The sequence below is a fragment of the Saccopteryx leptura genome, chromosome 3 (genome assembly GCF_036850995.1).
Source record: "Saccopteryx leptura isolate mSacLep1 chromosome 3, mSacLep1_pri_phased_curated, whole genome shotgun sequence".
In the NCBI taxonomy this organism is placed as follows: domain Eukaryota; kingdom Metazoa; phylum Chordata; class Mammalia; order Chiroptera; family Emballonuridae; genus Saccopteryx; species Saccopteryx leptura.
In genome coordinates this window covers 83,934,876-83,959,690 of record NC_089505.1, presented here as the reverse complement: position 1 = coordinate 83,959,690, position 24,815 = coordinate 83,934,876, and the positions used below count along the sequence as shown (strand labels likewise).

At 61.5% G+C, this 24,815-nt stretch overlaps 3 protein-coding genes across 5 annotated transcripts; 2 read left to right on the top strand and 1 right to left on the bottom strand.

Annotated features, from left to right (window-relative positions):
• Positions 1–4,555, top strand: MXRA8 (matrix remodeling associated 8). The gene is made up of 10 exons (XM_066374787.1): positions 1–117; positions 1,263–1,286; positions 1,402–1,704; positions 1,804–1,905; positions 1,996–2,469; positions 2,727–2,888; positions 3,094–3,133; positions 3,216–3,292; positions 3,401–3,481; positions 3,673–4,555. Exons 1-10 carry the CDS (start codon positions 69–71, stop codon positions 3,696–3,698), a joined length of 1,338 nt encoding a protein of 445 aa, XP_066230884.1. The 5' UTR covers positions 1–68; the 3' UTR covers positions 3,699–4,555.
• Positions 4,556–7,476: 2,921 nt separating this feature from the next.
• Positions 7,477–20,028, top strand: DVL1 (dishevelled segment polarity protein 1). 3 transcript variants are annotated; one of them, XM_066374786.1, is made up of 16 exons: positions 7,477–7,977; positions 13,520–13,589; positions 13,774–13,895; positions 14,156–14,259; positions 14,510–14,648; positions 15,283–15,376; positions 15,447–15,516; positions 15,612–15,751; positions 15,828–15,904; positions 15,990–16,057; positions 16,200–16,352; positions 16,915–17,046; positions 17,118–17,285; positions 17,374–17,577; positions 18,184–18,223; positions 18,731–18,858. In XM_066374786.1, the coding sequence occupies exons 1-15, from the start codon at positions 7,808–7,810 to the stop codon at positions 18,192–18,194; spliced, it is 1,722 nt and encodes a 573-aa protein (XP_066230883.1). In that variant the 5' UTR covers positions 7,477–7,807; the 3' UTR covers positions 18,195–18,223; positions 18,731–18,858. The 3 variants fall into 3 exon arrangements, with proteins under 3 accessions (XP_066230883.1, XP_066230882.1, XP_066230881.1); XM_066374785.1 differs by lacking the exon at positions 18,184–18,223 and having other exon boundaries at positions 16,200–16,277; positions 18,731–20,028; XM_066374784.1 differs by lacking the exon at positions 18,184–18,223 and having other exon boundaries at positions 18,731–20,028.
• A 594-nt stretch (positions 20,029–20,622) lies between these two features.
• Positions 20,623–23,932, bottom strand: TAS1R3 (taste 1 receptor member 3). The gene is made up of 6 exons (XM_066371978.1): positions 23,748–23,932; positions 23,362–23,662; positions 22,484–23,266; positions 22,163–22,366; positions 21,888–22,008; positions 20,623–21,614 (listed from the first exon to the last, which is right to left on the bottom strand). The coding sequence occupies exons 1-6, from the start codon at positions 23,930–23,932 to the stop codon at positions 20,623–20,625; spliced, it is 2,586 nt and encodes an 861-aa protein (XP_066228075.1).
• Positions 23,933–24,815: the final 883 nt, after the last annotated feature.

Below are 24,815 nucleotides of genomic sequence, written 5' to 3'. Positions count from 1 at the left end.
CTGGAGAGTTAGAGCTGGAGGAAGTGAGACAAAGCGAGGCCGGCAGGGCCGGGCTGGCGGCAGGAGCCATGGAGCTACAGTCCGGAGTCTTACTCTGGAAACTTCTGCTTCTGCAGAGTGAGTTTGGGCTGTGGGGGTCAGGAGGTGCAGACTGCCAGTGGGTCTGAGTGAGCTTGGGGCTTTAGGTAAATCCGCCTGTCTGAACTTGACCCCAGAGAGGTAGGATGTCCCCACTGGGGCTCGGAAAGGGACAGGTCTGGGGTGCCTCAGAGGGAGCAGCTCATGATGATAAGGGTCTCCAGGACCCAGGAGATTGTGAATCTTTAGACATCCTCCAGAACTTCCTGTCACACAGAAGCAAAGCAGAGCCAGAGGCCAAGAAAGGCGGGGAGGTTGAGGCAGGAGACTATTTCCCTCGTGCACCCCACTGCTGGGGGAAGCCCCCCAGGCCTGTACTCCCGTTGTCAGGAGGGGAGCCGGCTGGGGATTGTGGGGGCATGGGAACTGTGGGGCTTGCAGGGTCTGTTCTAGCTTCCTTCCTAGGCTCCCAGACCCCTGAGCCCGCCCCAAGCCTGGCCTGCTGACCCGGCACATTCCTCTGTCCTGGGCACTCAGCCACTTCTCTGGAGCAGGAACTTGGCCGTGAGGTGGCAGATGGTGGGGTCCCTCTCCACATCCAGCCTTTTTGTGCTTCAGATCTCTGCCCTTCAGAAAGGCCAGTGGGGCTCTGGCCCTGAGCACTGGGGTTAGGAGGTGGCTCCCAGTGGACAGAGGACCTCCACAGGCTCATGTGGTATGGCCCTTAGCAGGTGCAGTGCCTGCCACACCGGATACCAGCTTCCCCCCATGCATCAGGGTCTGGTGGCCGTGCTGCAGTGATGGGGATGGCAGCCACGGGTCCTGACCAGCATGCACTCCAGAGCCAGCCAGTGAGGGGGTGGTATAACCCTAGCCCCACCACTCACCCCCAAAAGGGCTAGTGCTGTCCCCTGCAGTCCAGCTGCAGTGGCTGTGAGGATTAAGTGGGGGCCCATGGGAGAGGTGCCTGTGCCATGTGGGGCTAGAGGAGACCCCACCCTGCACCCATGTTTCCTCCTGGCTCCTTTGGCTTTATCATCATCCATTAATGGTGTTACTAGCACCCACCTAAGACTATAAAAGGGACCAGGGGCCAAGTGCTCCTCCCACTGTGTTGGTGACTTGGATATAAACACTCAAATTGCCCTCCCCCCATGTGACACTCACTCTTCCTCTCCTTCCAGGCTCTGCAGTCATTCTGTCCTCAGGTAAATGATACCCTCCCCTGTCCACCACAAATGTCCCCTTCCTGTGTGGCCAGACCCACCTAGTACCTGTCCCCTTAGGTCCCACCCATCCTCCAGTGACTCCCCTTCCCACCAGGGCCATCTGGGTCCATGACAGGAGGCAGCTCCGTGGTGTCTGAGTCTGCAGTGAGCTGGGCAGCCGGTGCTCGGGCTGTGCTGCTTTGTCAGAGCCCGCGCATGGTATGGACCCAAGACCGGTTGCACGACCGCCAGCGCGTGGTCCACTGGGACCTCAGCGGTGGCCCAGCCGGGCCCGCGCGCCGACTAGTGGACATGTACTCCGCGGGCGAGCAGCGCGTGTATGAGCCGCGCGACCGCGACCGCCTCCTGCTGTCGCCCTCCGCCTTCCACGATGGCAACTTCTCGCTGCTTATCCGCGGTATGAGGACCTTGAACCGCAGCACGGGCAGGGGCCTGGGAGTTCATGGCTGGTTTCGGGGCCTGGAAGTTCATGAGTGGTTTCCTTCTGTGTGCGTAGCGGTGGAAGAGACAGACGAGGGGTTGTACACCTGTAACCTGCACCATCATTACTGCCACCTCTACGAGAACCTGCCCATCCGCCTGGAGGTCACAGACAACCGTGAGTGCGCCGCCCCGGCGGACCCCTCTCTCCCTGTTCCCTCCCTCTTCCCTCCCCTGCCCCCGGTGCTGACAGACCTGCGCCCTACAGCCCACGCCGCCGGCGCGCACTGGGATGGCGAGAAAGAGGTGCTGGTGGTGGAGCGCGGTGCGCCCGCGCTTCTGACTTGCGTGAACCGCGCTCATGTGTGGACCGACCATCACCTGGAGGAGGCGCAGCAGGTGGTGCACTGGGACCGGCAGCCACCTGGGGTCCCGCACGACCGCGCCGACCGCCTGCTTGACCTGTATGCGTCAGGCGAGCGCCGTGCCTACGGGCCGTCCTTCCTTCGCGACCGCGTGGCGGTGGAAGCAGACGCCTTTGAGCGCGGCGACTTTTCGCTGCGCATTGACCCGCTGGAGCCGGCCGACGAGGGCACCTACTCCTGCCACCTGCACCACCACTACTGCGGCCTGCATGAGCGTCGCGTCTTCCACCTGAAAGTCACCGAGCCCGCCGCCCCCGAGCCGCCCCAGCGGGACTCGCCGGGCAACGGTTCCATCCACAGCAGCGCCCCGGCCCCAGGTGCAGGAGGCCGCCCTGGGCTCCAGGGGATGTCTAAGGGCTGAGAATGGCCAGGACCATCTAGTGGGAGCCAACCGGGCCCCTCCCTGTCCCACATAAGGGAACTCGGTGTCAGCGAGGGGAGGCCCCTACGGGCTGCGGGACTGCCTGTCCCTTCCCGAGATGTACGTTGCACAGCAGGGGCAGCTTGGGTCGGGTGCACCGTGTGGTCAGCCACGTGGTGAATTCCCTGACCTGCCCCCACACGGCCCCTGCAGACCCCACGCTGGTGCGCGGCCGCAGCAGCGTTATCAACGTCATCGTCCCGGAGGGCCGGGCCCACTTCTTCCAGCAGCTGGGCTATGTACTGGCCACCCTGCTGCTCTTTATCCTGCTGCTCATCACAGTCATTCTGGCCACTCGTCAGCGCCGCTGCGGAGGTGAGCCCTGCTTTGGAGAGCAGGAGTGAGGCCAAAACAAGGAACCCTCTCCCTGCTGGCCAAAGGGGGATCTTGGGGTGCAGTGTCTGAGCAGAGGACAAGCAGGGGGCCCGGTGAATCTCCTTGATGGGGTGGAAGGATTCCTCTGGGCTGTTTGTGCAGGTGAGGAGACCAGACTGCTCTGAACATGAGTCTCCCTTCCCAGGTTATGAATACTCGGACAAGAGGTCAAGGAAGTCAAAGGGGTGAGTGCCCCTCCCTCTGTCCTGGGTTGCCAGGCCTTGCCCCACCTGCTGCTCTAACCTCCCATCACCCTCTCCCCTCCAGGAAGGATGTGAACATGGCAGAGTTTGCTGTGGCCACAGGGGACCAAGCTTTTTACAGGAGTGAGGACATCCAACTAGGTGAGGCCTCCCTGCCCCCCCATCCCATCCCCACACACAAAGGCAGGGAGTGAGGGAGGCTCCCATGCCCTGGCTGGAGAGGCTCACCCTGCTCTCTCCCTGCACCAGATTACAAAAACAACATCCTGAAGGAGAGGGCTGAGCTGGCTCACTGCCCTCTGCCTGCCAAGCATATCGACTTGAACAAAGGTGAGTGGCTTGGAGGGAGACCTCTGCCCATCAGAGCCAGGCCAAGTCCCACTCCACTCCCTCTCAGAAGGCACAGCCAGCCCCCTGGGGAGGAGTCCATGGCCATCTCTGTGCTCCAGAATCCTTGGGCGGTCTTGCCGGGTGGAGGGGCAGAGGGCAGCCACCCACCCACCTGTCCCCTCGGTTTCCAGAGTTCAGGAAGGAGTACTGCAAATAAGGCGATTGGGGCTCCTGGCTGGCCAGCAGCTCTGCCAACTCCTGTCTGTACGGAGCATGTCTTCCTGACTGACCCCCATGCGACTCACCTGGCCCCCCTCCAGCGGCTGGTCCCGCTGTGCTGGAACTTGGCTTGAACTGGTGCAGGGTGGGCTGCCTCTGGAGCCCCCTCCTGAGAGCCGCCCTCATCCTCAAAAGCAACAGCGGCCTCCTTGGAACCCTGCCTGCTGCTGCTGCAGCCTCCCGCTCGGCAGCCCTCTGCAGGCGCTCACTGCTGGTCCTGTCCCCTTCTGGTACAGCTAAGCCCTCACTGATGTTCACCAAGCCCTCAGGCTTCCCAGGCCTCTGCCCGAGTAGGGCTGCAAGACACCCTGGCAGGGAAGCTCAGCAGGGACTCTTGGAGCTGGGGTCAACCTCAGGGCTGGCACTGCCCCCTTCTTCATGCTTTCCGGGGGGGAGCTGCCTGCTGACTCCCAGACTGCACTGTATTTGTTATCCAGCCAGGTTGCCATAGGCTCTGCACGGGGACCTGAGGATGGCACACCCCTGGTCCTGGGCTCATGCCCTTCTATGCTGCCTCCAGCCACCTGGGGCTATCCTGGGCCCTTTCTCTGCTTTCCACCCTGCTCCAGCCTCCTTTCCAAAAAGCTGCCTTGACAGTCGATGGGCTCCAGCTGACTTTTGGCCCCTCCCTGGGCTGAGTCTGAGGCTGGGTCATCATTTGGCATCTGTTTTGTCTGAGGACCGGGAAGGGGGTGAAGATGGTTCTGGAGTGGCCTGTGTGGCCACTCCCGACACCCATATTTGCTCCTCTTGGGAAATTGCCACCATCGCAATAAAGACCCTGTCTGATTTTTAGACTTGGCCCTAGGTATGCCTCTGCTGGCCCCCTCCAGCTCCCCGAGTCTGGGCCTGGGAACCCCCAAATATTTTCTTTCATCTAAAGTCCCACCATCAGCACCCATTGGAGTGGAAGGTCTGGGTGGGTGCCCTGGGAAGAGCGACCTCAGAATTCTGCAGCACTTGTGCATAGTTGGAACGGAGTTTGAGATCAGCTCCTGAGCTGAAGGTTTATTTGGATATGGGGAAGGGGGGGGGTATACTGGTGGATGTGAGGACAGAGGGGGTGGTGTTGGTCCAGTCCTCTGAGAGGCAGATGGGACTGGATATGTGAAGATACAGGTGGAGGTGGCAGGAGGAGGTACCACTGGGTGCGGGTGTGACACTCCTGTGGAAGGGAGGGGCTGCGGTTGGAAGGAGCCCGTTGTTTCCCCAACCCTGACCCCATACTCCAAAGCCCTCCTGTGACAGCAGGGAGCAGGAAAGCTTGACTTTCACCCCCGAGTTGGTGTGCTTAAGAATATGACCTGCTGAGTGAGGAGGCAGAAGCCACCAACACAGGTGGGAATCAGAGTTCCCACTGAGGAAATGAAAACTCCGGGGCTGTTTTCATGAAGACACAGTGTCAATAAATGCACACAAAGGAAATAAAGTCACAAGATTTATTACTTTGCGGATCCCAGAAACAGGGGCAGTGGGAAGGCAGCCCTCTGTCCCAGGTCACAAGCCAGCAGGAAACAGAGCAGGGTGAAAGGAAGCACCTGTAACTTATAAGGCAGTTGGGGTAGAGGTTACTAATTTTTCACAACCTCAACTTTGAGTGGTTATTTATTTTTTAAGTGAGAGGAAGGGGGATAGAAAGATGGACTCCCTCATGTGCCCTGACCAGGATCCATCTGGCAACCTCCATCTGGGGCTGACACTCTAACCAATTCAAACACTGGCTGTGAGAGGAGAAAAGAGAGAGAAGGGGGAGCAGATGGTTGCTTCTCATGTGTGCCCTGACTGGGGATTGAACTCAGGACATCTGCACACTAGGCTGATACTCTAGCCACTGAGAACTGGCCAAGGCTGAGTGGTTATTCTAAAAGGTGCCCAGGAAAAGCAAGGTGGGAACTTGGGTGGGAATCCTAAGCTCGGGTGCTTATCTGAGTCCAGATGCTGGTGTGAGCAGTGTTGTCACACTGTAAAATGCCCAGGTGATGACTCAGACAGCTGTCTCCACTCCCCTCCCCCCTCCAAGAGCCCATAGTGGGAAAGGCAGGGAGGGAGGCTGGCCTGGGAGCTGTGGCTTGCTTGAGAATGTGCCTCCCTTCCAGCCCAGTGACCCATGGGCCCACAGTGGCCACCAGGCCCCACCTGTAAGGGCTTAGGCTCTGGCCACAAACTCACCCACCCCCTTGGGGCCTGAGCCTGACCACAGTGGCATCAGCTGGTGTTGGCAGTGAGCTTCTTTCCTATGACGTGGGCTGTCAAGTGAGATAGATAATCTTGGGACTGGAGTTCTACTGGGGCATGAGACCCCCTGCATGTGTGTGCCAGCAGCCATTTGGAGGATGCTGGTCACTCTGTGAGCTCTCAGGGCAGGCACTATCTTTCTCCTTCCCTGGACAGCCAGCAGAGAGCTGTGATGGACATGGACCTTCCCTCCAAACCCATCCTGCCTGGCTTCCTCAGATTTACCTCAGGGGAAATTGAGACCCGAGGCAAGAAAGCTCAGGCTTTGCCAAATGGATGGCAACCTCACAGGGCCTAGGGGAATGGAGGTCAGGACTCCTGAGCTCAGGGACGTACACACTCTGGCTCTTCCAGTCAGTGGTGGACTGGTGGGGTCTTTTCCTGTGCTGGCTCACTGCCTGAAAATGGCCACAACCAGGCAGATGGGTGAGTCCCCAGCTCCAGCTAGCTTTAAGGGCGTCCTGAGGTCTCCTCACAGGGATCGTCACACAACCCTACCCCATCATCATTCTTGAGTCCCATTCTAGGGCCGCCCCTCTTCTTGTTACTCTCGCCAGTGTGGAACACCCTCTAGTGGACGCTAGACTTCCTCCTGAGGGTGAGGGGAGGGAGATTCCCTCACTCCAGTGGAAGCAGCATGTGGCTGGACACGTCACAGCCCAAGGGGCGCTGCTCAGGGTCGTCCTTGACGGAGGACCTCAGTTCGACTGACAGCGGCCGGGGTAAAAAATTCCTTCACCTGCAGCCAGAAACACCATTCCTGAGCATTTCTGTGCATACGTGCGCGCGCACAGCGGCCGTGCTGCCCGCTCGCTGTCACCTTCTCATCACATACTTGTGCTCACACCTACACTCCCTAGTCCACCCCGCATTCACTTGACCCGTGTTTCTCAAAATCCCTCATGGGTCCCGGCAGAGGGTATATGGGGTCGTAGCTGGCGCAGAGGCGCAAAGTGTCCGGGTGTCCTCCGCTCCTGGAGGTGGTGACAGTCCTCAGTTTCCTGCGAAGTCCCCAGAAACCTGCTGATGTGACCAGGAAGCCTTCGGACTCTGGGCATCCACGGAACCAGGAGCCCGCGCGAGGGGGCGGAGGACCGGAACCCCGTCGAGCGACACTTAGGGGGGCTCCCGGTGGGGCGTGGCCCGGGGCGAGGGTCTCCCTTCTGACAGCTGGGGGCGCGACGTGCAGGTGGGTCCGCACCCACCTCCTGCCCCGCGAGCTCGCCCCTGTCTGCCCACCCGCGGACAGCCCGGGACCAGAGCATGTTCCGACGCCTCCGCGCGAGTGGGCAAGGGGTGGGGTCCCCGGGAGAGCAAGTTAGAGGCCGCGCGCGTGCGCGCACACGCTAGTTCCACCACCTCCGCGCGCACATGAGGCCCCATCCCACGCGCGCACCACGTCCTCCCGCGCGTGCGCAGCCACGCCCCGCGCCGCAGGCGGCCGGGTGACGTCAGGCCCCGCCGCGCTCTCGGGCGCCCCCAGCGGGCGGCGCGCTCAGCCGGGTGCCGGGCGGTCCCTGGAACTGCGCGGCCGGAGGGGGCGGCGGGGCGCACGGAAGCGGCCGGGCCTCGCGCGCTCCCTGCCTGCGTCTCCGGGACGGTGGGCGGATGGGCGGCCGCGGGCCGCGGGGCAGCAGCCAGGGCGAGCGCGGAGCCGCGGGCGGCGGGGCGGGCGAGGCCGGGGTGGTGGCCGGTCCGGGAGCGGCGGGCGGGTGGGGAGCAGGCCGGCGGCGGGGAGGCGCCCGCGCCCGAGCCCCGGGCCGGGCCTGAGCACCGCTCGGGCTCCGCGCCCTCCGCCGCTGTCTCCACGCCATGGCGGAAACCAAGATCATCTATCATATGGACGAAGAGGAGACGCCGTACCTGGTCAAGCTGCCGGTGGCGCCCGAGCGCGTCACGCTGGCCGACTTCAAGAGCGTGCTCAGCAACCGGCCGGTGCACGCCTACAAATTCTTCTTCAAGTCCATGGACCAGGACTTCGGGTCAGTGGGCTTGGGCGCGGCGCGCTTGTTGGCACCTGTCTGCGCACGGGGAGGGCCGCCTTTGGGATCTTGGGGCTGTGATCCGAGCCGTGCCACCACGCTCCGGGGTGGTTTATGTCCACCTGTCTGTGTCCTAAGCTGGGGAGCCTTGGGGCTCTCTGTCAGCCCAGGAGCCTGAAAACTCTGGACGGTGGGCAGGCTTCTTTGCCTATCCTGGGCCTGTTCTTGTGTACCTGAGTGTGTGCGATCTGCGTGCGGGTCAGAGTCTGTGGCCCAGGGCGACCCTGCAGTCCTACTTTGGGACCCTTCATACTCAGGGCCCGCTACCCTCTTCTGCGGTGGGGCAGGTGCTTAGGGCTGGCCTGGAGAGTTTGTGATTTATGGGGCGTGGAGTCAGAGGAGTGTCTGTTGGAGTGTGTGTGTGTGGGGGGGAAGGGTCAAAGTAGGGGCAGAGAGTCCCAGCCACCCAGTGGGTCCCCTAAATAGCATGGGAGGAAATAAGGAGATCTGGGACAAGGGTACTGATCTGTTTGCTGGCGTCTGTAAAAATTTCCAGAGGCTCAAGACTGCCTACCTCTGATCCCCTCCTCCAGGATCCTGAGGGCAGGGCAGAGGTTAAGGGTCACTCTGCACACCTCTGCCCTGGGATTGCTTGCCATTGGGCCTCTGTCTCTGCTGAGCCACACAGCACTTGGAGTCCTGGGAGCAGTCTCTAGGTCAGCCTCCCAGCGTCTGGTCTTATGGTGGCTTCCTCCCCTGGGAGAACTTCCCACTTGCACTGGCTGGGTCTCTGGGACAGTGAGCAGGAGGCTGTCTGCTCAAGGCCTGACCCAGCACAACCACCGTAACCTGAGTCCCCAGCTCAGCAGTGCTGAGGAGGGGGAGCCAGAGGCTCTGTGGGCTGAGCAGGTGTGCCTGGCTGCCCTCAGGCAGCCCATGTCCTTGTGCGTGGCTGTGTCTGGGGACTTTGACATTGAAGCCATTTCCTGGATTCTGTGATTTGCCTGGGCCTTGGGCAGCCCCAGGTCAGGTCAAGCTGGGGCTACTCTGTAGCTTTTAGGGACCTGAAGATTTTTTGGACAACTGGACTTTATTGCCCCCACCACCACCACCAGGGAGAGGCAGAGAGAAGTGGGTGTGTCCCTGGAAGCCTTGGAACAGTGGTCCCCAACCTTTTATGGGCCACGGACCGGTTTAATGTCAGAAAATATTTTCACAGACCGGCCTTTAGGGTGGGACGGATAAATGTATCATGTGACCGAGACAAGTGTCAAGGGTGAGTCTTAGACGGATGTAACAGAGGGAATCTGGTCATTTTTAAAAAATAAAACATCATTCAGACTTAAATATAAATAAAACGGAGGTAATGTAAGTTATTTATTCTTTCTCTGTGGACCGGTACCAAATGGCCCACGGACCGGTACCAGTCCGCGGCCCGGGGGTTGGGGACCACTGCCTTGGAAGGCTGGATGCTCCAGGCCCTGCCTAGCTGGCCTTCTTGCTGCTTCCGGTTAGGAGCCCACATGGGGCCAGGCTCCATGGGTGCAGCATCCCATGCCTCTCTGCCCTCACTGGGAAAACTCATGAAATTTGCTTCTCTGGGTTTGGGCTTCTTTGGCAATGACCATCGGCAATGTGAAAGAGCACTTTTGTTTTTAACTTAGTTTATTTTAACAAAAATTACTGAAGTCACTTATGCTCTCTGTCATTAATGGAAGTCAGCAGAGAGCGTGTGGTATGGCAAGGCATGTGCCCAGACCATTTGCTGTCCTCGGACCATGCTCTGGACTGTGTCCTGAGGGTGTGCTGCTTCTCAGGTATCCAAGAGCCACTGCGGGCCACCCACAAGCTGCAGAGACACCCCCCCATCCCACATGCATTCTCAGCAGAGGCCAGCCTGCTGGGGTATTTGCAGGACCCATGGGTGCCCTAGTGAAGGAGGCAGGTGGGCTGACCATCGGGGTCTTGGAGCAGGACTGGATGGAGTTCTTTAGCTTATCTAGGCAGGTCTGGAAATGGGTGAGATGTGAGGAAGGGAACAGGACCTGGCTGGGAGGAAGGGGCAGCTGTGAGGTCGAGGTGGGTGGGGACAGGGGGAGGGGTTGGCAGGCACAGTGGGCAGTCAGAATGGGGGATGCTCACCTCATTTCCTCCCTGGATCTCTGGCTGGTAACCTGGTGGCCGAGGACCCCCACCAGCTACCTCTTTTCTCCCCTCCCCTGAGTCTTATCTGCAGAGCCCTAAGGTCTGTGTTTCCTATAGAGTCATTTATTCAGTGGGATAAACTCTCTCTGGGAGGGGCAATCAGTTACATTTTAGTGTGAATGAGACCTGGATGCCTAGAGGACATGGCTGGAGGCGAGGGGAGTGCCGGCAGGTCCTGTGGGGCTGGGGCAGCTCCCCCTCATGACAGGGTAGAGTGGCCTCAGATGGGGGGCTGTGAAGAGTGCCCTGGTGAGCCTGGGCTCTTGCTCCCACCCCTATCCCACTGTGGTCTGGGTCCTGCGTTCCCTGAGTCTCTGTTCCTGGTCGTGGCTGGCCACCTAGGAGGGAAGGGGGAGTATAACGTGGGGCCAGGTCTCACTTTCCAGGGGTGTCTTTGGCAAAGTGAGAAGAGAGTCCTGATCCCACGCCTCACTTTTCCTGTGCATGTCACAGCTGTTCTTACCCAGCAAAGCTGGGGGAGGTCTCGGCCTGTGGTGAGCAGTGGTGCAGGGCAGGGAGTGTCTGGACCCAGTTCTCCGGTTCCGTGAAGTGGAGATTGAGAGGACTGGGCTCATGGCCCCTCTATCAGGGCTGCTGGGCTGATCCTTAGCCTGGCTGAACTAGGCACTTAGCTCATCTGGTGTGGCCTAGGCCCCAGTATTTCTGGGCCAGGACCTCTTGTCTCTGGGGCCACCTGCCTATGGGCCCAGGGTGCTGGGTCTGGGCTAGAGGGCAGGGAGTGCTCACTTAGCCTGGGTGAGTCCCACTTTGCTCTCCACAGCTGTGCCATTTGGGGTCACTGGCTCCTAGAAGTGTTGGTCACCCCCTAGAGCTTATGGCAGGGTGTGGAGGACTGAGCCCCCCTTGCCCTGGAGCCTGCAGAGTCTGAGTCTGGTGGGGGGAACTCCTTGGGGGCTTGGGGAATGACCTTTGCTTCCTTGTCTATGCCAGCTTTCTCTGCCAACTTCCTGCTTTGTGGCGGGAAGGGAGAATGGGCGGAACCTGGGCCTCCGGAGACGCACTTAGGGCTGTCCCATTGGGAAGGGCTGGCCATGGTGTGCTGTGGCCTTGGGAGCCCCTTGGGTCCTCCTGGGCCCTTGGCCATGCTCAGCTCCCAGGGCCCTGCACTGAACAGATTCCTCAGTGGGGAGGTGTCTGCGGGGGTGGCGGGTGGGGTTGGGCGGCCACAAGTCGAAGGTTAACTGGGATCTGGGGCAAGATGCCATAGGTGCCTGGGTGGCCACCTCTGAGGGTCAGGGAAGACTGCTCCAGGGCTCTGCTGTCCCACCTAGTGAGGCCTGTCGAGGAGGGGCCTCAGAATTATTGGGAGGTGTTTCCCCTGACCCTCACCCCTTGGCTCCCAGCCAGCAGTGGGGCACATTTTGAGGAGAGCCCTGTGCCCTTTGTCCTGCGGTCTCTGGCCTCTATGTCCTCCCTCCCTGCTGACCTGGCCTAGCTGGGCTGGGGCCTGTAGAGCCCCCATTGCCCCAGCCCAGATGGAAGGAAGGATGTCTGTTGTGGGTGCAGGATGGGGGTTCTTCAGGCTGGGGAGAGCTTGGGAAGCCGGACCTCTTGTACCTGGGAGGGGTGTCTCTGCCTGGGTAGGGGGCTCAGAGGCCTTGGGTAGCCCTGGGTGATGGGTCATCTACAGGCCCTGGCTGAGTGGGCAGTAGGGGCTTGGGATGCCCCGGGGCCTCTGGGGAAGCCAGGGAGGCCCTGTGGTATGGGGGCTGGGGGTACTCACTTGCCTTCCTGTGGGCGAGTCGGAAAGGTCAGGAGCTTGGGTGTGGCAGGGGGGATACCGGGGGAGCCACCTGAGCTGGGTGGGGACCAGGTCCCACCCAGGTCTCCATTGCTGCTGTCCCTCATAGACAGTGCTCTCGGCCTGCTGCCCCCCCCCCAATCTGATAACTGCAGTTGGCAGGGTCCCAGATATCTCTGTGCCACCCCAGGTCCTCCAATTGTGACAGCCTCTTGAGTGTCCTTGTCCAGGTCTGGGCCAGGTCCTGGCCTCCCTAGCTCAGCTCTGCAGGGCTGTGGTGCGTGAATGGGTGTGGCAGACATGGGGTTGGGCCCTTACTGGGGAGTGAGGACACTGAGAAATGACGTTTTCTGCAGGTTGGGCTGTTCTCCTTATTGGCACAGGTGGGGCTGGCCCCGGGGCCCTGGTGGGTGCTCCTTCCTCCCCCCCCCCCGGGTTGACCCTGTCCTCCATCCACTCTGCCCTCCCAGGGGGCAGGGTGAACGGAGGCCTTGCTCCCTGGGTGGGAGTATGGGGTGCTAGCTCTGGGAACCTCCTGCCACTTGCTGCTGCCCAGGACTAGTCAAGTTGAGGCTTCTTCCTGCCCAGTCTCCTGGCTCCCGTTTCTCAACTGGGCCCAAGTCATGGGCAAGGAAATCCTGCTGTACTGGGCAGGGATGAGCTCCAGGGAGGCAGGGCGTCTGTACCTCCTTCTGCTTCAGGCCCCTACCCTGCCTAGAGTACTCCTTGGGCGTCCAGGGGCCACAGCCCATGTCTGCCCCGTGTCCCCAGCCCCTTGCCAGCTGTGTTGGCTACTGTATTCCTCACCTCTTTGAACTTGGAACCTGGACTCTGTTTTCTGACCCTGGGGTCATGGGCTTCCTTTCTAGTTAGTGTTGTCCTGGTCTGCTGCATCCTGCCTTTCCCAACCCTCAAGCCCAGGCTGATCTGGGCAGCATTAAGAAATAGGCTTGACTGGTGGCTGTGCAGTGGTGTGGCCAATAGGGCTTGCTGACCTCTGGGGTTGACTTGTGAGCGGGCACAGCTGTCCTCTCAGGTCTTGAGTTGTTAGGCTTGTGTAGCAAGTGGGGTCTGCTTGTTTCCCTGGCCGGGCAGGTGGCCTGCCCTTGGAGTCTGTGTTTGTGTGTGCATGCACGGGGGGTGGCGGTGGTGCATGTGCTGCGCCACCTCATGTCTGTATCTGTGCTGAGACCTGCTCTGAACCAGGTTCTGTACTGGGCTGTAGATGGGGGTGTGTCTGTAGGTACGAAAGAAGCCAGATAGAGCCCTCCCTCATGGATCTATCCCATGGCGCGCACAGATACAGAGCAGGGCAGAACTTGCATTATAGGGAGCTGCAGGCAGTCGCAGCCTGGTGTCAGAGGGTCGGCAGTCTGGATTCCTTGGGCTGGAAGTGACCCTCATGAGGAGGATGAGAGTCCCCTCAGGAAGAGAATGTGGTGGGTGGGGCATCCACACAGACTGACAGCTGGGCTTGTAGCAGGCATCCTGGTGGGCTGGGGGGGGTCTCATCTCCAGAGCCCACTGGTGGAAGCAGCCCCTGTACAGTGGTCTCACTGAAGTGTTTGCCCACAGGGTGGTGAAGGAGGAAATCTCTGCTGATAATGCCAGGCTGCCCTGCTTCAATGGCCGCGTGGTCTCCTGGGTGAGGCTGTGGGACATTGGCAGAGGCTGGGGTGGGGCTGGTTCCGGAGTGGCAGGGGGCTGGGCCCAGGCAAGTTGAGTGTATGAGTGGGAGGCTGGTCTTCCAGGGCACAGGTGGTGTGACCTATGGGGGGTGGTGGTGGCTAGATACCTGCAGCATCTCTGAACCTTGCTGTCCTTCGCAGCTGGTCCTGGCTGAGGGTGCACACTCGGACACAGGCTCTCAGGCCACCGACGGCCATGCTGATCTGCCTCCACCTCTGGAGCGGATGGGTGGCATCGGGGACTCCCGGCCCCCCTCTTTCCAGTAAGAATTCTGGGCGGTGCGTCTGAGCCTAGTGGTCCTGCAGGACCTCTACCAAGTCTGTCGGGGTGGGAAGCTGAGCAGGGACTCATGGCCAGTAGGAGCTGGTCAGCAGAGGAGGGGTTGTCAGAGAGGCTCAGATTGGGCAGGTGGGTGGACGAGGGTCCCTGTGGAGTCAGGGCCTCACCAGGCAAGGGGAGGCAAGGGACGGAGCGGGGTCTGACGTTGGGAGTTTAACTTGCCCAACACTCTTGTTGGCACAGCCCGAATGTGGCCAGCAGCCGTGATGGGATGGACAACGAGACTGGCATGGAGTCCATGGTCAGCCACCGGCGTGAGAGAACACGACGCCGGAACCGGGAAGAGGGTAATAGGCTGCACCCTGGATCCCATACCCCACAGCACACCCCTGATCCCTGCTGACATGAGTTACTGCTCTAGGAAATGGGGGTCTCTGGGGAAAGGTCCCAGGCCCAGCCACCCAAGGACCTCACTGACCCCTCAGCAGCCCTGTAGTCACATTGCCCACTCTCAGGTCAACAGGGGCTTGAGATGCACAAGCCACCCATGACCTCCAGCGATCCCCATGATTAGCTCCTTCCCTTCTGTCCCCACAGCCACTCGGGCCAATGGGCACCCGAGGGGGGACCGGCGGCGGGACCTAGGTCTGCCCCCTGACAGCGCATCCACAGTGCTGAGCAGTGAACTCGAGTCCAGCAGTTTCATTGACTCTGATGAGGACGACAATACTAGCCGGTGTGTGGGCGTATACTTGTGTTCAGGTGTGTGCGTGCAGGTGTGCATGCATGACTGCATGAGTGTGTGGGTGTATGTGCAGCATGTGCCGTGCGTTTTGGTATATGTGTGCAAGCATGTGCGTGTGTGAGCGTGTGCATACAGTGGTTGTGAGTGTATATGGGTGTGCGTTGTGGCTGTGGGTGTATGCATGAGCCATGTGTGTGCATGTGAGTGTGCGCATAGGTGGATATATGTCATGGGTGTGTGTGCATGCATGATGTTTTACAGTGGTCTGTTTATGTTGTATACATGCGTATATGTGCACAGGTGTGTGTCCATGTGCACTTTCTACACACACAAGTATGTGCCAGTGTGGGTGGCCATGCTAGCTTTTCTGGTGTTTGCCAGAGGGAAACAATCCCCGTAGGTGTGGGGTTTGTGTGTGTCACGCGTGCAGGGTGGGGTGTATGCAGCCAGGAACTGAGCCCCACCTGCCACCTTTGGTTCCCTCCACTTGCCTCTGTGGAGAAGGTGAGGTGTCTGCTCTTGGCCACCTCCTCCCTGTTGCACCTCTTCCTTAGCCTGACCCCTGACCTCTGCACTTCTGACCTTCATGCCCTCTGACCTCCACGCCCCCCTGCTTCCCTGCCAGGCTAAGCAGCTCCACTCAGCAGAGCACCTCGTCACGGCTCATTCGCAAGCACAAACGGCGGCGGCGAAAGCAGCGCCTGCGGCAGGCGGACCGCGTAGGTGGTGGTGGTCCGGGGGTGGGGTCTGCACTGCTGCCCACAGCCCCTCACCCAGCCCCCTTTGCAGGCCTCGTCCTTCAGCAGCATCACAGACTCCACCATGTCTCTGAACATCATCACTGTCACGCTCAACATGGGTGAGGCTTCCGTGGCATCCCGAGCAGGTGTGGGGTCCTAAGATGGGAACAGGGGTCCCTGGACTGGGCTGCTAACTGGACCCCACACCCCACAGAGAGGCACCACTTCCTGGGAATCAGCATCGTGGGTCAGAGCAATGACCGGGGGGACGGCGGCATCTACATCGGCTCCATCATGAAGGGCGGAGCTGTGGCGGCAGATGGCCGCATCGAGCCCGGTGACATGCTGCTGCAGGTGGGGGCTTGAGGAACTGCCGAGGGGCCAAGAGGTCGGCACCCCCACCCTGGGCACTGATCCCTTGTGCCCCCAGGTGAATGATGTCAACTTTGAGAACATGAGCAACGACGACGCTGTGCGGGTGCTGCGGGAGATCGTGTCCCAGACAGGGTGAGGTGTGGGGACAGGCAGGGGGTGGCCCCAGGGTTCACAGGGTGTGAGGTCATGTGGGGCCTCGCCCGTTCTTGCCCTGCAGGCCCATCAGCCTCACGGTGGCCAAGTGCTGGGACCCGACCCCCCGGAGCTACTTCACGGTCCCGAGGGGTGAGTGCGCCCACGGGGCTGGTGGGCAGGGGGTGGGGTGCCCAGCCCAGCCTGAGGGCCTCTCTCCTCTGTGCCCCTGTGCTCCACTTTCTCCCCTATGTCTGTCCATCCATTTGTCTGTTGCCACACGGTGGCCACCCAGCTGACCCTGTTCGGCCCATCGACCCGGCCGCCTGGCTGTCCCACACGGCGGCGCTGACTGGAGCCCTGCCCCGCTACGGTACGAGCCCCTGCTCCAGTGCCGTCACGCGCACCAGCTCCTCCTCACTAACCAGCTCTGTGCCCGGCGCCCCACGTAAGTGGCAGCTCTTAGTTCAGGGAACTGAGGCACCGGGGCCAAGGACCAGGCCGAGGTACCACTGGGCGTGGTCACGCCCGAGGGCCATGCCAGCCTCAGTGTCCATGCTGCTGTGAGGCCCCTGTGGGCGGATGCAGGGCCCACACGCGCCTCAGCCTCACACTCCTCCCAGTGCATGCATGTCTCGTGTGGTGGGAGTGGAGGTGCCTTGAGCCAGGCCAGCCTGGGTCTCTGTCCAGGGGTGGGCAGGTGTGTGCATGCATGCATGGAACCCCTCCTGCTTTCTGTGGCTAACACGACTAATGGCATTGAGAAGGGGGTGGGCAGGAAGAGGCCAATATCCCTTTGTGGCTCTGGGCTGTGGTGGGGACGGTCTTGCCCTGGTTTAGGCCCAAATCCTGTTGAATATATGCAGGAGTAGGAGACCAGTCCCCCAACCCCCCACCAGCCCTGGGGGCCCCACAGCCTAGCCACCAGCCTCTGAGGGGTGGCAGTGGGCGGGCGCTGGTCCATCCTGAGGGGCCAGGGCTGCGCACTGAGGAGGGGCCGTGCCTTGCAGAGCTGGAGGAGGCGCCGCTGACAGTGAAGAGCGACATGAGTGCTGTGGTCCGGGTCATGCAGCTGCCAGACTCCGGACTCGAGATTCGTGACCGCATGTGGCTCAAGATCACCATCGCCAACGCCGTCATCGGTGAGTGGTCTGTTGGGTGCTGCTGCAGGCCAGGTGGTGGCTGGGCTCCTGCTTGACGTGATCCTTGGTAGGGGCGGACGTGGTGGACTGGCTGTACACGCACGTGGAGGGCTTCAAGGAGCGGCGGGAGGCCCGCAAGTATGCCAGCAGCATGCTGAAGCGTGGCTTCCTGCGGCATACGGTGAACAAGGTCACCTTCTCCGAGCAGTGCTACTACGTCTTTGGGGACCTGTGCAGCAGTGAGTGTGGAGGTGCGGGTCCAGGCGCCCGGAGCGGGGGAGCCCACGCCACCCTCACCTGCCCTCCCCTCCCCTCCCCTCCTGCCAGATCTCGAAGCCCTGAACCTGAACAGCGGCTCCAGTGGGGCCTCGGATCAGGATACACTGGCCCCGCTACCCCACCCGGCTCCCTGGCCCCTGGGTCAGGGCTACCCCTACCAGTACCCGGGGCCTCCGCCCTGCTTTCCGCCCGCATACCAGGACCCTGGCTTCAGCTATGGCAGCGGCAGTGCCGGGAGTCAGCAGAGTGAAGGTGAGAGCATGCTGGTGCCCGGTTCCCTGCACCTGCTGCCTGGCTCTGCCCCATGCACTCTGCCTGCTGTTGCTTAGGTTCTGGGTGGGCTCCTTTGTGAGGGGGTGAATGGTTGAGGGAGGTGGGAGGTGGAAGCTGGAGGCTTTGGGGGTTGTGGGGCAGAGGCAGGAGGCCAGGAGTGGGAAGGGCCGTGTGGTGGCCTGGCATGGGGGGGTGGATACAGAGGGGCCCCAGGACACAGTGGAGGACAGGCAGCTTCTCTGGACACCTGTAGCCTGGCATGGAGCCAGAGGTGGCCAACCTCACAGATAACCTCCTCCCCACACTGGGATGTGTGGGAAGCTGAGGCAAGAGGTTGGAGGTATCCCTGAGAAGGAACGGTGGCCTGAGGATGAGTCTGAGTGGTACCAGCAAGTTTTCGGCAGGCAAGGCCTGCGGGGTCTGGGGAGAGGTCAGACAGTGGGCCCAGAGGACCCAGACAGAGTGGGTTGGAGGGCTGCGGTGCCAGAGGGAAAGCTGGTAGCGGGCACGCTCTGGTAGGCGCGCGGGTGCCTGGGCTGGGCCTGGTGTGTAACTCGTGCTATCCCTTGCTTTGTGCTGAGCAAGCCTTAGACTGAAGGACTAGCGGAATGGACCCTCGGGGCCGGTAAGCCAGGGTCCTGCCCGGCGTCCCTCTCGGCATGTCCCTGTCCAGCTGTCGTCCTCGGGTTCCCAACGCTTCCTGAGAACCCAGGACAACGCTGCGCCGAGCAGTTGGCCAGGGCCCTGGGGTCCAATGGAAGGTGGGTCTCTGGGTGGGGACCCAGGATGGCCAGTGGGAGCCAGCACACAGGGCTTTCACTGGTGTCTCAGTTTCTCAGCTGCAAGACCAGGCCCTTGGTGCAGGTACTGAGGTGAGGTGTGGGGGCACTGAGCTGGCCCCAGCGTGTCCCCACCTGCCTGCCACTGTCTCCTTTCTCCCTGCCTGCTGCAGTTGCCCCTGTGTCTCTGAGCAGGGCCATTCCTGCCCTTTTGTCTGCATGGCTGCCCCTCCTACCCCACTGTGGCTTGGGACCACCAGGCTCTGCCCTTGGCTTCCCAGCAGTGGTCAGTTGTCCTGGAAGAGGTGAGGCCTGGCACTGACCATCCGGACATTCCTCCTTCTCCTCCCCAGGAAGCAAAAGCAGTGGGTCCACCCGGAGCGCGGGCGGGAGCAGCCGTCGGGCCCCAGGCCGAGAACAGGAGCGCCGGGGACCTGGAGCTGGGGGCAGTGGCAGCGAGTCAGACCCCACAGCACCGAGTGGAGCGGGCAGTGGCGGTTGGCGAGAGCGTCCCTCCAGCCAGCTCAGCCGTGGCAGCAGCCCACAAAGCCAGGCTTCAGCCACCGCCCCGGGGCTCCCCCCGCTGCACCCCCTGACAAAGGCATACTCGGTGGTGGGCGGGCCACCTGGGGGGCCCCCCGTCCGGGAGCTAGCCGCTGTCCCCCCAGAGCTGACGGGCAGCCGCCAGTCCTTCCAGAAGGCCATGGGGAACCCCTGCGAGTTCTTTGTTGACATCATGTGACTGAGGACAGTGTGCCTTCTGCAGGCCTTGCAATGGGGTTGTCAGGGGTCCTGCTGCTCCCGCAGGAGGGCACTGCATCTGGAGCTTGTGTGGCCTTGCCTTAGCGGTGGTTGTCCTAGGTCAGGACAGCTCTCCATGTGCACGGGGGCCATGCTGCAGGGTCAGCCTGGAGTGCAGCCCGAGCTCCACGATCTGCACTCAGCAGCCGTCCGTTCCTGGTCAGAGCAGCTGTGTTCAAGCGGACCCTGCGGGGGCGCCTCTGTTCCCAGGCAGAGCTGACCTGCTTCCTTGGTGTGTGCCCCAGTGCTGCGTACAGTGCCCCAGGCCAAGATGAGAGGTGGCTGCTGGGCTTGGGCCCCACTGGCCACCCTGTGTGCAGGCCCTGCCCATCTTGTTCAGGCTGGGGGGGCCATGTCAGGAGTGGAATCGGACCCCCCGGACCTCTCTGGCTGCCTAGGGTAGGGATATAATTTATTTATTTATTGCTTGGCCTGTGTTCCTCTGGGGAAGGTGGTGGCCCAGACGGCCCCCACACCCAGCTGGAGCAGTTTGCATGCCCCCCCCACTGGGTCTCAGAGTGAATACAGGGATACAGGTTGTGTCTGAAAATGTGGTGGGGGGGTGGTGAGGGGGACCCAGGAGAGGGGCGCATCTTAGCAGCCAGAGAAGTGGCACATGCCCCACAGGTGCTCAGCTGTATTGGGCAGGTCTGGGGGAGAGGGGCAGCCAGCCCGCCCTTCCCTGTTGTCCTCAGGTGACCACCCACCGTGCACACTGCTACCCAGCGACTCTGGCCTGCACAAGTCTGCGCTGTAGATAACTGTATCAAGTCAGAGCACCATTGGATAGAGTTGATAGAGCTGCTTCTGTGTAAATGCTATTTTAAACACTAAAAAGCATTTAATTTTATGGGGCTGACGTGTGGCCTGTCTCTTGTCTTGCCCAGCTGCCGTAGATGATTGGGGTATAGAGGTTAGTCCAGTCTCTCCAGGGTCTGGCCAGAGCTGACCCAGGACCGGCCAGGTGCTGTCCTCTGGATCCAGCTCAGTGACAAGGCTCTCTCACTTGGTGCTGGCAGCGGAAAAGTCCACAGTGGGAAATTTTCTGCCTGTGGTGCTGGCTCCTGCATCCAGCTGTCCTGGCGGCTGGCTCTGGCCTTGGTGCTTAACCCCCCCCCCCCAACTCTGTATGCAGCGCTAGGGATGAGTTGACCCTATTTTACCTGCACATGCCAGGCCAGGGAGAGAGAAGGAAGCTGGTGTCCCCCTTCTCCTTGAGTGGGTCTCTGTTCTGCACTGGGGTTCATGGTCAGTGTAGCTCTAGACCATACCTGACCCTGAGGCCCCGGGTAGTGAGATCTCACAGGGCTAAGACCCCTCATGCCCAGTGGAGGCCTGGGGTTATGGAGTCAACAGTCAGCCTGGGGTTAGAATCTGGAGATGAGGGTGTCTCAGCAGAGTCCAGCATAGTCTGCAGGTTGCTGTATCATTTCTAGGTCTGGGTTCACTGGGGTGAGGTCACTGGGTCATGGGTCACTTGTTTTTGCTGAGTCTCCTCTCCACCCCCGCTGCTGTGCTGCCCCCTGGCATTGCCAGGACCCCCTCCCAGGAAGAACTCGGGAGTGTTTCTCTCTGGCTGCCACAGCAGCAGGTAGCACTTGGGCAGGTGGAAGGTGGCCAGGATGCCCAGAGCACAGAGGAGGCTGGCACCCATCTGCACAGTCGGCTGGTAGGCCACATGCACGTTGGCAAAGAGGGGCACGAAGGAGACCCAGGTGATGAAGTAGGCCAGCATGGCAAAGGTCAGGCTGTAGGCGCTGTTGTAGCGGCCAGGCTGGCTGGGCACCAGGAAGGTGCCCAGGAAGCACAGACAGGCCAGCCCGGCGTTGGCGGCATGCACCAGGCCAAAGCTGACCCAGGAGCGCACACGGCAGTGCACCAGCACCTCCGTGGGCAGCACCCGCCAGTCCATCACCACCTCCGGTGGGAAGGCCACCAGGTACCAGGTGCACAGTGCCCCCTCTGCCAGCAAGGCGAGCAGCACCACCAGCCAGGCCCGGGGCCCCCGCAGGTGGCCACGCAGGTGGTCTGCCCAGCTCTGTGGCAGCTCTGACTCCACGAATATCTCGGCCGCCTGCAGAAAGAGGGTGCTCAGGCAGCCGGTGAGCGGGAGGTGCAGCAGCGGCTGCTGGGCCAGGCAGCTGGCGGGGCTGGGCTGGCCAGGGAACAGGAGGACACTGAGACAGACGAGGCCCAGGCAGGCCAGGCCAAAGCAGGCCTGTGGCCCGCCCGAGGCCCGAACCAGGGGGCTGTCCTGGTGCCAGACGAATAGTCCCAGGGTGGCCAGCACCAGACCCAGCACCAGACCCAGCAGCACCAGCAGCACCAGCACAGCAGGCTCCCCCCACGTCAGGAACTTGGGCCTGCGGGGGAAGCAGTGCAGACTCCTGTCTGGGGACCACTGGTCCTGGTCACACGGGGTACAGAGGAAGTCGTCTGGAGTACGGGAAGAGAGAGGGTGTTGGGAGCACAACCTCCCCTGGGCTTTCCCCCACCACAGGCTCTGGCCCAGGAGACAGCTTCTGAGCCAGGATGTACCAGGACCCTGCAGGTCCCTTCCCCACCTTCCCTGCCTCAGCTGTGTAGACCAGCAGCGAAGGGAATGGCCTGGGCCCTATAGGAAATGTGGCTGACCCGAGAAAGGGCTGACCGGGGGAGGGATCTCACCTGAGCCCGCAGGGCAGATGGCTGATCTGGGAAAGGACTCACCTGGGTTGCGCCGGTAGCTGCCTGCTTTGCAGTCCACACAGTCGTAGCAGCAGGAATGGAAACCCTTCATACGGCGCACCTGGCCCACCTTGCACTGCTTCGAGCACTGGGACACGGGCTTCTGGTGCGGACCTCAGAACTCAGGCAGGCTCCATTGGGCTGGGTGTACCCACCCGGGACCTGGGGATGCCCCCCTACTGCCGCCCTCACCCCCCTCAGGTGGGGCAGACCTTTATCTGGAGCTGCTGTGCAGCAAGGGACAGCCCAGTGCTCACCATGTTCTTTGGGGTGTGCCAGCACATCTGGGATAGCTGCAGCTGTAGGTGGCCATTAAAGCCGCCCACGTTGCGCAGCTCGGGCATCGGGCCCTGCCACACCCATAACTTCAGGTCGTAGTCCATGTTTATGTTCCCGCTGGTGTCAAACCTCAGCGCCAGACCGCGTGCCCGGAAGCTCATGTTGTACATGTTCTCCAGGAGCTGGTGGGCATGTTGAGCAGTGGGTGGGACCAGGCCAGCTGCCTGCAGCCTTGACTGCCTCCCCACTGTCCTTTTCCCTTGGGCGCATGCTGGCCGGCACAGCTCCCACGTTCTCACCTGCCAGGGCTGCACGGACACTTGTGTGGGGCAGCCCGAGGCATTGCAGAGCAGCGTGTTGTGCAGGGCCTGGGCCACACCGTAGACCGCTGCATAGGCCGCGAAGGTCTGTTGGTGCAGCAGGCCGGCAGACACGTTCTCCAGTGATATGTGGTTGCACTGGGGGCAGCGTGGCCCTACCACATGCTCCTCTAGGTCTGGCTGTTCCGCCTCCAGTGAGGCGCAGAAGGCAGGGTCAGCAGCCAGGGCCAGGCGGGTCTGCACGTAGGATGAGAAGTCAGGCAGCGGGGCGCCCCGCTGCAGGAAGCCCAGCACAGTGCCCATCTGGGCCATGCCGGGTAGTGTCATGACCAGGTCCGAGGTCAGCCAGGCCTCACTGGCCACCCACACCTTGGGCAAGAGCCTGTAGTGGATGCTATAGTGGAAGAAAACACGGGCAGCCTGGACGGAGGAGAAGAGGACCACCACCTGCACGCTGCTCTGGTTCACCTGGCGCAGCAGCCCCAGCAGGCTGCGCTGCCAGAGGCTGCGGGCACCAGGTAGCGGCACCAGGCCCTCGTGTGCGATGCAAATGCCCCATGAGTTGGCTCGGCTGGAGAAGAGGCTCAGGCCCTGGCGGCCATACTCGTCGTCACTACCCACGGCAGCGACCCAGTTCCACCTGAGCGTGTGTAGCAGCTCCACCATGGCTGCCACCTGCACTCGGTCACTGGGCACTGTGCGGAAGAAGGATGGGAAGGCCTCTCGGTCACTCAGCCGGTCTGTGCTGGCACCGTAGCTGACCTGCAGTGGCCAGGAGATGTGTTCCAATGGTGGGGCAGGGGTGATCTGTGGGCAGGGCTGGCAAGGGTAGGTGATGGGGGAGAGATGGGGCGCACCTGGGGCATGAGGAAGAAACCGAAGAGCTTGGCAGTGACGAGGGCGAGCTCGGAGGAGTGGGGGCCGATGACGGCCAGCACACGGGGCTGGTACTGCCTGTAGTCACAGTAGGTGGCAATGTTGCGGCTGCCGGCCTTGGCCATGAACACAAGGCTAGGCTTCATGGCAACCGCAGGCTCTGAGCATGTGTCGAAGAGGTCGTAGCCCAGGTGCAGCCCAGGCAGCAGGGTGGACCCTCTGTTGATCTCCTCCACGGCCATCTTCACAGCGAGTGCCCAGAGCAGGCCAAGTGACGAGAACCTGGGACCACACAGGATTGTAGGCAGCAACACCTCATTCCTGCTCTGGAGACCCCCCCCCCAGGGCCATCCCCCCCACCTCCTACCTGGTGCACACGGTGGTGTTGGGCTGTGTCCTGTCACGGAGACCTCTGTCTTCTGCTGAGCCCAGAGGGAATAGCCCACCCAGCACATAGTCCCCCTGCATCCTAAGCTGCCGGGACAGGCACAATGGGGCCCCCACTTCAAAGCCCAGCAGAGCGGAGAGGCCCAGGAAAGCCAGGACTGACATGCTGGGTGGCATCTTCTGGCAGGGACCGCAAGTGCATGAGCTGGGTAGGGGCCCAGATATGGTGAGTTGAGGCTTAGGAGGGGTTGGAGGATTTGTTTAGCAAAACCCTCACCCATTCTCACCTGCCATGCCCAGGGGCCCCTGGAGATGGCCTTCCTTTCCTGGGCCCAAGATTTCCATACATCATTTGCTGTTATCCTGATGCTACCCGGCCCTCTGGCTGACAGTGACCCAGGCAGGCAGGCTTTGAGCAGCCACTGAGCATGACCATTACCTGCTTGTACCCAAGCCCCTTGGCACCCACCCCATTCCTGGAGAGCGAAAGAGACACCCAGGATTTCTCTGTCAGAGGGTCCTAGGCTCTCCAGCTCCCTGTGGGAGGGGTGTGGAGGTCTTTGTACCCTGGGAAGTGGGCACAGAAGCACCTCTCTCCAGCCCTAGGGAGGCACCATCAGCGGTCAGGAGGAGACTGCAGCGGCAACTCTATCTGCAAGCCCAGGGACAGCCTGAGGGGGGTGTCCCACAGGCCTGCACACTAGCCAGGAGGACAGTGGCCAGCTGGCCAGCCTGGCCTCCACCCTGTGGCTGGGGTGGAGACAGTCCTGCTGTGGGGGCCCTGGCTTCTCAGCTTGCCTGGGAACAATGCATCTTGGGGGCTTGGGTGATTCCTCCAGCAGTGGCCTGGGGCTTGGAAGCTTCAGGAGCTCTGTGGCTGGCTGTGCTTCCCAGGTCTGTGCACCTGACACAGCAAGTTCCTCCCTATGGGGACAGGGTTCCCAGCTGGACCTGCAGGGTAGTTGCATGCAAAGGAGGGAGGAAAAACTGTAACCAAATGGGCCACCGCAGTTGAGTCAGCACCAGGTGTGCAGCAGTTCCTAGGAAC

Excerpts from the sequence above, each read along its gene's own strand:
- MXRA8 (XM_066374787.1), top strand. The coding sequence starts at position 69 with ATGGAGCTACAGTCCGGAGTCTTACTCTGGAAACTTCTGCTTCTGCAG. Across the intron at positions 2,889-3,093 it reads TCGTCAGCGCCGCTGCGGAG|GTTATGAATACTCGGACAAG; the intron begins GTGAGCCCTGCT and ends CTCCCTTCCCAG. Across the intron at positions 3,482-3,672 it reads GCATATCGACTTGAACAAAG|AGTTCAGGAAGGAGTACTGC; the intron begins GTGAGTGGCTTG and ends CTCGGTTTCCAG.
- DVL1 (XM_066374784.1), top strand. The coding sequence starts at position 7,808 with ATGGCGGAAACCAAGATCATCTATCATATGGACGAAGAGGAGACGCCG. Across the intron at positions 13,590-13,773 it reads ATGGCCGCGTGGTCTCCTGG|CTGGTCCTGGCTGAGGGTGC; the intron begins GTGAGGCTGTGG and ends TGTCCTTCGCAG. Across the intron at positions 13,896-14,155 it reads TCCCGGCCCCCCTCTTTCCA|CCCGAATGTGGCCAGCAGCC; the intron begins GTAAGAATTCTG and ends TTGTTGGCACAG.
- TAS1R3 (XM_066371978.1), bottom strand. The coding sequence starts at position 23,932 with ATGTCAGTCCTGGCTTTCCTGGGCCTCTCCGCTCTGCTGGGCTTTGAA. Across the intron at positions 22,367-22,483 it reads TGTCCGTGCAGCCCTGGCAG|CTCCTGGAGAACATGTACAA; the intron begins GTGAGAACGTGG and ends CATGCCCACCAG. Across the intron at positions 21,615-21,887 it reads CAGCTACCGGCGCAACCCAG|ACGACTTCCTCTGTACCCCG; the intron begins GTGAGTCCTTTC and ends CCCGTACTCCAG.